The sequence below is a fragment of the Callionymus lyra genome, chromosome 3, assembly GCF_982586985.1.
Source record: "Callionymus lyra chromosome 3, fCalLyr1.hap1.1, whole genome shotgun sequence".
Taxonomy (NCBI): Eukaryota; Metazoa; Chordata; class Actinopteri; order Syngnathiformes; family Callionymidae; genus Callionymus; species Callionymus lyra.
This window is the reverse complement of record NC_141820.1, coordinates 5,685,964-5,697,051: the sequence shown is the minus strand read 5'-3', so window position 1 is coordinate 5,697,051 and position 11,088 is coordinate 5,685,964. Positions and strand designations below refer to the sequence as shown.

The 11,088-nt window shown below is 40.5% G+C and overlaps 1 protein-coding gene across 4 annotated transcripts in view; it reads right to left on the bottom strand.

The window, feature by feature from the left end:
• Positions 1-3,832: 3,832 nt before the first annotated feature.
• Positions 3,833-11,088, bottom strand: part of LOC148083106 (NACHT, LRR and PYD domains-containing protein 3-like) — a 133,658-nt gene continuing 126,402 nt past the window's right edge. For 3 of the 4 annotated variants that reach the window (XM_087786233.1, XM_087786234.1, XM_087786236.1), the window contains 4 exons: positions 5,937-6,110; positions 5,695-5,868; positions 5,325-5,368; positions 3,833-4,665 (listed from right to left, as the gene is read on the bottom strand). In XM_087786233.1, the coding sequence (XP_087642359.1) occupies positions 4,124-4,665; positions 5,325-5,368; positions 5,695-5,868; positions 5,937-6,110 (934 nt within the window). In that variant the 3' untranslated portion in view covers positions 3,833-4,123. The remainder of the gene's footprint in view (positions 4,666-5,324; positions 5,369-5,694; positions 5,869-5,936; positions 6,111-11,088) is intronic. The other variant, XM_087786235.1, reaches the window with a different exon arrangement.

The following is an 11,088-nucleotide window of genomic DNA, read 5'->3' as shown; positions in this document are numbered from 1 at the left end:
CCATCAGTGCATCATTGTTCTATTCTTCTTCTATTATAATGATGTAGAACCACATTAGGTGGAGTCAGATTCACTGCTTATAAACAATATCAATGAACAATCACATCAGAGTCACATTATTATGGCAAATATCATTTATTTCACATTTGAATTATTATTGAGACAAAAATGCTTGATAAGGGTTAAAAGTTGTTTATTTGATAATTTATTTTTGAATAAAAGCACAAATGTGTTCTGGGAAGGTTGTGTTATTACACAATGTCAATATTATTTAACACTTTACCTTGAAATGTATTATTAACACATTCAAAGATATTCTAATACTTTTATAGGACTTTATAGAAGAAGTTATGATGGTTTATGTTTGTCAACTTAAAACAAGCTTCATGAAGGTTTATAAAAAGTTCATTATTTTTCATAATTAATGCCAAAGTAACGACTGAAGTCACTCAGTGTAATTACTGTATTACAACTCAAGCAACCTTTAATTAATAGAGGGGTAAGAAATTATTGATGAATTTAAATATCACAATATTTCTATACACAACTAGACACTGTATTAATATTCAACAGCACTTTATCGGTTTATATTAACAATTAACATGCAAATATTCAGACAATTTTAACAGTCATGACAATTGTTTTTTTCTTTTTTTAAATCCAACCAAAATATTGCAAGTTATTTTATTTGTTTTTCTGTATCCTCTCGTCCTCAGTCTTCACCAGGATCTCGCAGGATTTTATTCTTTCTTTAATTACAAAGGAGGTAACGACTGTTGTCATCTGGCGGCAGGAAGTTTAATTTTTTAAATAACACAAAGATGAACATAATCAATCGTTTGTTAATGTTTAAGTATAAAAATCTAATTATTGTATTGTTTTCACACAAAACTTTTTTTTTTTTCAATTAATACATTGGTGTTGTATATTAACACGGTATTGCAATATTTCAGTGTATTTTCTCACTTAAATCTTATAATAAGTTGACGTGACTATAAAGCATCATATCTTCTTCTATAAAGTTGTATAAATGTATAATCATGTCTCATGGATTTGTTGTCGATGTATTATACCAGACCTTGATAGAAAGTTCTCACCACACAGTCCTAATGATTCTCAATACAAGGTTTGATGTTGAAGTTCTGCAGGATCATTGACTGAAGTGTACAAGGCTGCACGGCTGAGTGGTGGAGGTGTGTCGGAGAGACCCTCGTACCTGCCACGGGAGACTGGTTCTATTCAAGGATGTGGACAAACAAGAATCTTACTGGTGGGCTCCACGTAGATCTAGTTATGCAACAAGTGATTCCTGAGGGAAGTAGATTTCATAGACACACGAGCCAGACCTGCAATACACAGAAAGTCCCATGTCCTGGGAGTCCAAGGTCTTGTCTGCTGCTATGAAATACTTCTCTATCTGTATCAAGTGCATTACACATAAACTGTATTTTGTTATACAGAGAATTTGACAGTGTATAGATGGAGAGAAATATGGCTTTATGATGCTTGTTCAGTGTTATTTATGAGAAATAAAAACCTGTCAACTTTGCCTCAGTGTTCTCTCTTCCTCTCTCTGACGTCTGTTGCTTATATCGGACTCTATCGCTCCAGTGTTGGTCCCAAACCATTTGACACTGACAAGCTAGCAATCTTTTGTTAGCATGTCGTCTTGCTAGCTGTTCCAGAGTCTATTATGGAGCCTCGACTTTTAGCAAAGTCTGCGTAAGAAGCACAGTCTTCACCAGCTATTCAACAGATCCGACCCTTCAAGCCTTTTAGACCATCATCACTAAATAATGTGTTTATTCAAATGGTTTAAACTGTACTTTTCTGCGACACTTTGCGTCACTTTTTAGTAGAGGTGTAAGAACATATCGATAGACTTCAATATAGTGATATTACTTTTCACAATACCATGTCAGTTTTTAACCGCACTGTCTCAATTTGTGTTTTTTATTCAGGCTTTCAATCATTTTCATCATAATTATTTCATGCTTTATATTTAAATAAAGTTAGTAAGTCATTGTAGTGATTATAACCTTTATAAAAAAGGTTTACTTTCAGAACATCTAAGTTCTGGTCGATTTAACTGTAACCTTGTCTTCAGGTAAAAATACCTGAGGTTGGAGAACCACCTTTGATTTATAGTACAAAGGAAACTATTACATTTATGAGGATAATAATTAAATAATTGTTATTATCAATGAACTATGAAACTCTAATTTGAATCAATCTCATTAACTGAAGTCACTACTTGTTTTTCGTGATTATTTGTTCTTCACTGAGTAAGAGGCTCTTAAATTGACAGTTAATCACACCAAAATAGAAACGCGAACAGCGATGTAACGTTTTATGAATTAACTTAGTGAACAACAACTTTAAAAAGACATTTAACTGTTGCTGATTTAAAGGTTTTTAAAATTAATATTTGTTTTCACACGTAATTGGATTTTCTTATTCCAATAATTTAGTAATAAATATTCTAAATTTAATATTTTCTCATTTGTTTCCTATTGAATTCAGTATAAAAATGTTGGTATAATTGTACCATCAGACAAAACCAACAGAGAACTGATTTAATTGAACAAACTTTCAGCCAATCACAGGAAGCACAGACGATCATGTGATGACGTAGAAACACACAATTAAGTAGCTCCGGGAAATTCAAATTCAAACACAAATTCAGCCTTAAATATAAAAGCTGTTGAATCATATTCTTAAAGAAATAATATTTAATAATCGATTAAAAGTTTCAACAGGTGAACATTTTAATTTATTCAATATTCTGATGTCACTGATAAACTTCCATATCCAGCCTGGATGGATGAACAAATGTTGAGTAGTTTGAATGGAAATGTTGTGTAAAAACTAAATGTGAACAGTTGTAATAAAATCCTCCTCCAGGCTGACTGTGTCAGATGATGTTGAAGAGGAGCAGTGATGGATGTGGCAGCAGTGAAGGAGGAGAGAGAAGCACCACTGGCTGCTGCATGTATATCTACACTGTGATCATGTGACCTTCTCACTCCAGCTCGGTGGAACCAGGAGTCATTTTCACAATCCCTCCATCAAACAGAGGCCACTCCAAAGTCCACCAGTAGAACAGAGCAAACGTGTTACCAGAAGATACAAACACGTCTCAGATCTGTGTCGGCGTCTAACCTACCCTGTGAGGACGAGCCTCGTCCCAAAGTCTGACCACGAGCAGCACATCCACGACCACCAAGAACATTCTTTCTGACGGGACACTTCTCACCGAGGGCTTTGTGTGCTGCCAAAAATACTAGTGTGCGAGTGTAGAAGTACATGTTGGTTGATGGAGGTGAAGGATAACACAGATGTAATAACTGTGAGGCTTTTATGGGAGAATATCAGAATATTGAATGATTGAATTTAACGTTTCTGTCACGATCTTTAATAAACGGAACCCAAGAGCGAGTGAGAGTCTCAATTATTTATCAAGTTTGGAGCATCTGCCTTTGATACCTCTGGAATGTTTTGTCCTCCTTTTATATCCAGTCAGTTCTTTACGCTGCCGTCTCCCTCGTCTCAGCATCTTTTGAACACCACATTGATGACTTTTAATTAAAGCTGTTATTTCATCTCCTAGTTTGAATTGGTCCATGAACGCACCACTTACCGTGTGGATGTGAAGTTTAGAGCGTCAGTCGACAGTTTAGCTGCTGAAGTTACTGCTGAGTGTCAACAATAGAGTCAATGATCAACTTTTGCTTCAGTTCAGAGACGAGTGTTTTCTTTGATTGTATTTCAGGTCGTCAGGTTTATGCTTCATGGAGACTGATGCACTTTATTGTCAGAATAAAAGAGAAAGAAGTGACAGAAGTATGAACGCTACACTTCATATTCATGTTGTCACGTGTGTGCATCATCAGAACATCAACCATCAGAAGATCCTGACATGTGCTCGGCTGTACTTGAGCTTCAACTCTTACAGTCGACTGAACAACAAGTGATGAAAGAGAAAGTTTCTTCAACAATTCTTCACATTCTTTCTTCCTTCAAAACAACACGTTTGTTTCAGGAGCAGATTTCTTCTTTCCTCACTGTCAGCACTTTTCATGATGATTGACAGCAGCTACACACGTTTGATGGAGGAACACACTCACACACTCAGGTCACGCACACACACTGAAGAACCAGAACCAGGAACCTCTCTGAGTCCAAATCCCAGGTACAAAGGTTCAGTGGAGATGAAGAAGGTGTTGAGGTGTTTAAGACCATCAGAGGAGTAACTGTAAAACTTCAAATATCCAGATTCAGGAACGTTGATCGTCACTCTTACTCTGTGAGAAACTTCTTGACTCTTGATGACAGTTTCTATCTTATTGTGACAGAATTTATATCCTTCATCATCAGAGCAGCTCAGACTCCAGGAATAACGGTTCTGTCCAAACTCAGACTCGTCTTCTTTCCCTCCGTCTCTTCTGAGAGTCAGTGCGATAGAAGCTCCTCCTCTCCACTCCAGCTCCCAGTCACATGGTCCAGTCACAGCTTCTCTGCTCATCACCTGAAGACACCGGTGGAATCTGTCGGGATGGTCCAGATAATCCTGATCCTGCGTCACAAGTTCCACCGTCCTGTTGTCGTTGGACAGTAGGAGGCGCCGGTGTGCTGTGTCCGGGTCCAGTGAGAGTGGACGGAAGTCTGAGAGAAGAAGACACGAGAGGTGATGATGGTGGAAGAACTTTCTCTTCAAGACAATCATGGACTCAGTGTCCCAGCAAGCCAGGGAGGGCTGCTCTGTTTGTTGACATCTAGTGGAGATCATCATCAAAGTGAAGTCTTCTGAGACTGGGACCACCTCCAGAGAAGAACCAGGAGAACTGGAACATCCCATAATAATCGTGAGGAGATGACTGTCACATTTGATTGACACCAGTGTGTCCATATCAAGTCAGCAGCTAAACTAGCATGTAGCTAACATGATGTTTCTTCATGTTGTGGAAACATCTCTGCGTTCATCTCCACCATCATCCAGGTGAGATGCTGCACTGAGATCTTCTCACTCCACTGAGAACGTGATGATCTTCATTTGCACTCTCAAGTCAAAGAGTGAAAAGAGTGAATGAATGAGTGTGAGATGATGAGGAAAGTCAACATTGCTGCTTCTACATCTGCACGGAGGCTCCTCACCAGCTGCTGCTGGACACCATGTTGGTGACCAGTGTTCTGGGCAGTGACCTGGACTTGATGAAGCTCCATCAGCAGATTCAAGTGTAACATGAAGTCACCAACATCACAACTGCTCCACGAGAAGCTGACAGAGTTGAGGAGTTCTCATCCATCAATCAAATCAAACTTACACTTCTCATCTCCAGATGTTGATCTCTGTGGTCCACGATCCAGCCTGGAGGAAGAAACATTGAGAAGATCAGATTCATTCGACTTCAGATGTTTCATGACTTCATGCTGCTAAGTGGACGTTCTTTCATGACTGTGTTGACCACAACAAAGATGGATCTAGAAACACTCGCTCAGTCTCCACTGTCTCCTTGTTCTTCCACTGGTGTCCAGCAGGAGAACATGGAGAAGCTCTGAGAGTTTGATTCATGTGCTCAGTTCAGATGAAGAGTCTGATCAGCGTCACACACTCACATCTCTCTGCTTCTGATCACATGTTCAGTCTGAAGATCTTTGGAGCTCAGTCAGTGAGTTCTGCTGCTCCGTCCATACCTGAGAGTCTCCAGCCTCCAGTCTGGACTCTCCAGTCCAGCAGACAGCAGCTCCAGTCCTGGTCCTCCTGGATCGTTGCGGCTCAGGTCCAGCTCTCTCAGATGGGACGGGTTAGATGTCAGAGCTGAGGCCAGAGAAGAACAACCTCCTGCTGAGATCTGACAGTTTGACAGACTGTAAAGAAGGAGAAACAGTTTCATTAAATCATGAGACCAGAAGAACTGAAGACATGATGTTCTGACCTGAGAGTCTCCAGGTGACAGTGTGGACTCTTCAGTCCAGCAGACAGCAGCTCCACTCCTGGATCCTTCAGGTCGTTGTCACTCAGGTCCAGTTGAGTCAGACTAGAGGACGGAGAGCTGAGGACTGAGGACAGAAGTGAACAACTTCTCTCTGTCAGGAAACAGTTGATCAGCCTGTGAAAGAGACGAGTGTCGTCAACAAGTGACTTTTTCTCTATTTTGACTTGAAAGACTTGATTTGAGGAAACACTGAACTCTTTACATTCATAAGATCATCACATGATTGTGTGAATATTTGAAGACTTTTCTATCAATCAGGATCAACTTGATCAAACACATGAAATAATGATGTTTTCATCAGTTCAACACTTTCCTGACTTTGTTTCATTATTTATAAAAGTGTCACATGATACACAGAGACTGTTGTGAGAGGATTGATGTTGTTTTTATACCAGAAACAAACACAAGAGAAGAAGAAAAACTAAAGTCACAATAGAAATAAATGAATAAAAGTCATGAGAAAAACAAAGATGTTTGTAGATTATTTTTGAAGGTTGTTTATCAATCAATACATCGATCAACTTGTTTTCATCTGGTGACACCTTTTATTTGTGATTCATGAAAATGTCTCAATTGAAGATTTCTATCAAGTTTTCTTTCTATAAACTTGTTATTTTCTACTTCTAATTATGTTTTCATTCATCAAAGTCTTCAAAGTTTCCCTCCATCATTGTTCAAACATGTGTCGTTTCTTTAAATCTCCAGGTTTCAAATGTTTTCTCTGTATTTCCAGGTTTGAATATGGAGGCCTGCGAGGGTCAAATCAAGAGTTTACTCACCTTTTCATTGATATTTGGAAATAATCTCCTTCCATGTTTCAAGACAATACTTTTGGCAGAGATGGAGACTCGAGTCACACCTATGACTCGTGACTGAGACTCGTTATTTGTGACTCGAGTCAACTGGGACTTATTCATTGTGACTCGAGTCATACTAGTTATTTGTGACTCAAGTGTCGACTCGAACTAGTGATATATGACTCGAGACTTGACTCGGACTAGTGTTTTATGACTCGAGACTTGACTCGGACTAGTGATTTATGACTCGAAACTTGACTCGGACTAGTGATATGTGACTCGACACTTGACTCGGACTAGTGATATGTGACTCGACACTTGACTCAAACTAGTGATTTATGACTCGAAACTTGACTCGGACTAGTGATTTATGACTCGAAACTTGACTCGGACTAGTGATATGTGACTCGACACTTGACTCGGACTAGTGATTTATGACTCGAGACTTGACTCGGACTAATGATTTATGACTCGAGTCTTGACTCTGACCAGTGATTTATGACTCGAGACTTGACTCGGACTAGTGATTTATGACTCGAGACTTGACTCGGACTAGTGATTTATGACTCGAGACTTGACTCGGACTAGAGATTTATGACTCGAGACTTGACTCGGACTAGTGATTTATGACTCGAGACTTGACTCGGACTAGAGATTTATGACTCGAGACTTGACTCGGACTAATGATTTATGACTCGAGTCTTGACTCTGACCAGTGATTTATGACTCGAGACTTGACTCGGACTAGTGATTTATGACTCGAGACTTGACTCGGACTAGTGATTTATGACTCGAGACTTGACTCGGACTAATGATTTATGACTCGAGACTTGACTCGGACTAATGATTTATGACTCGAGTCTTGACTCTGACCAGTGATTTATGACTCGAGACTTGACTCGGACTAGTGATTTATGACTCGAGACTTGACTCGGACTAGTGATTTATGACTCGAGACTTGACTCGGACTAGAGATTTATGACTCGCGACTTGACTCGGACTAGTGATTTATGACTCGAGACTTGACTCGGACTAGAGATTTATGACTCGAAACTTGAGTCGGACTAATGATTTATGACTTGAGACTTGACTCTGACTAGTGATTTATGACTCGAGACTTGACTGGGACTAGTGATTTATGACTCGAGTCTTGACTCTGACTAGTGATTTATGACTCGAGACTTGACTCGGACTAGTGATTTATGACTCGAGACTTGACTCGAACTAGTGATTTATGACTCGAGACTTGACTCGGACTAGAGATTTATGACTCGAAACTTGAGTCGGACTAGTGATTTATGACTCGAGACTTGACTCGGACTAGTGATTTATGACTCGAGACTTGACTCGAACTAGTGATTTATGACTCGAGACTTGACTCGGACTAGAGATTTATGACTCGAAACTTGAGTCGGACTAGTGATTTATGACTCGAGACTTGACTCGGACTAGTGATTTATGACTCGAGACTTGACTCGAACTAGTGATTTATGACTCGAGACTTGACTCGGACTAGAGATTTATGACTCGAAACTTGAGTCGGACTAGTGATTTATGACTCGAGACTTGACACAGACTAGTGATTTATGACTCGAGACTTGACTCGGACTAGTGATTTATGACTTGAAACTTAACTCGGACTAGTGATTTATGACTCGAGACTTGACTCGAACTAGTGATTTATGACTCGAGACTTGACTCGGACTAGAGATTTATGACTCGAAACTTGACTCGAACTAGTGATTTATGACTCGAGACTTGACTCGGACTAGTGATTTATGACTCGAGACTTGACTCGGACTAGTGATTTATGACTTGAAACTTAACTCGGACTAATGATTTATGACTCGAGTCTTGACTCTGACTAGTGATTAATGACTCGAGACTTGACTCGGACTAATGATTTATGACTCGAGTCTTGACTCTGACTAGTGATTTATGACTCGAGACTTGACTCGGACTAGTGATTTATGACTCGAGACTTGACTCGGACTAGTGATTTATGACTCGAGACTTGACTCGGACTAGAGATTTATGACTCGAGACTTGACTCGGACTAGTGATTTATGACTCGAGACTTGACTCGGACTAGAGATTTATGACTCGAAACTTGAGTCGGACTAATGATTTATGACTTGAGACTTGACTCTGACTAGTGATTTATGACTCGAGACTTGACTCGGACTAGTGATTTATGACTCGAGACTTGACTCGGACTAGTGATTTATGACTCGAGACTTGACTCGGACTAGAGATTTATGACTCGAGACTTGACTCGGACTAGTGATTTATGACTCGAGACTTGACTCGGACTAGAGATTTATGACTCGAAACTTGAGTCGGACTAATGATTTATGACTTGAGACTTGACTCTGACTAGTGATTTATGACCAGAGACTTGACTCGGACTAGTGATTTATGACTCGAGTCTTGACTCTGACTAGTGATTTATGACTCGAGACTTGACTCGGACTAGTGATTTATGACTCGAGACTTGACTCGAACTAGTGATTTATGACTCGAGACTTGACTCGGACTAGAGATTTATGACTCGAAACTTGAGTCGGACTAGTGATTTATGACTCGAGACTTGACTCGAACTAGTGATTTATGACTCGAGACTTGACTCGGACTAGAGATTTATGACTCGAAACTTGAGTCGGACTAGTGATTTATGACTCGAGACTTGACTCGGACTAGTGATTTATGACTCGAGACTTGACTCGGACTAGTGATTTATGACTTGAAACTTAACTCGGACTAATGATTTATGACTCGAGTTTTGACTCGTACTAGTGATGTGTGACTCGACACTTGACTCGGACTAGTGATTTATGACTCGAGACTTGACTCGGACTAGTGATTTATGACTCGAGTTTTGACTCGTACTAGTGATGTGTGACTCGACACTTGACTCGGACTAGAGATTTATGACTCGAAACTTGACTCGGACTAGTGATGTGTGACTCGACACTTGACTCGGACTAGTGATGTGTGACTCGACACTTGACTCGGACTAGTGATGTGTGACTCGACACTTGACTCGGACTAGTGATGTGTGACTCGACACTTGACTCGGACTAGTGATTTATGACTCGAAACTTGACTCGGACTAGTGATGTGTGACTCGACACTTGACTCGGACTAGTGATGTGTGACTCGACACCTGACTCGGACTAGTGATGTGTGACTCGACACTTGACTCGGACTAGAGATTTATGACTCGAAACTTGACTCGGACTAGTGATGTGTGACTCGACACTTGACTCGGACTAGTGATGTGTGACTCGACACCTGACTCGGACTAGTGATGTGTGACTCGACACCTGACTCGGACTAGTGATGTGTGACTCGACACTTGACTCGGACTAGTGATGTGTGACTCGACACTTGACTCGGACTAGTGATGTGTGACTCGACACTTGACTCGGACTAGTGATGTGTGACTCGACACTTGACTCGGACTAGTGATGTGTGACTCGACACTTGACTCGGACTAGTGATGTGTGACTCGACACTTGACTCGGACTAGTGATGTGTGACTCGACACTTGACTCGGACTAGTGATGTGTGACTCGACACTTGACTCGGACTAGTGATGTGTGACTCGACACTTGACTCGGACTAGTGATGTGTGACTCGACACTTGACTCGGACTAGTGATGTGTGACTCGACACTTGACTCGGACTAGTGATGTGTGACTCGACACTTGACTCGGACTAGTGATGTGTGACTCGACACCTGACTCGGACTAGTGATGTGTGACTCGACACTTGACTCGGACTAGTGATGTGTGACTCGACACTTGACTCGGACTAGTGATGTGTGACTCGACACTTGACTCGGACTAGTGATGTGTGACTCGACACTTGACTCGGACTAGTGATGTGTGACTCGACACTTGACTCGGACTAGTGATGTGTGACTCGACACTTGACTCGGACTAGTGATGTGTGACGAACAAAACAACAAGAGAAAGGAAGAGAGAAATCAAGAATGGTGACAAAGATGAGTAGAAATGAAGAGATAAGAGCAGGATGTGTGATGACACTGTTCAATATTGTGATGATGATATGACTTGTGATGAAGAAGAACATGTTTCAGTTTTCATACAGTTCCTGATGTGTTTATCACACATGCTCACATCACCATGAACATTACCCTGCATTGAAATCTAGAAACAGAACAAGTTAGAACATCACAAGTGTCACTCAAATGTCTTTGAATGTATTTGAGATCAGTAAATATGTGTCAACATACTGAACAGCACGACCCCAGCAGAAGTCAAAATAAA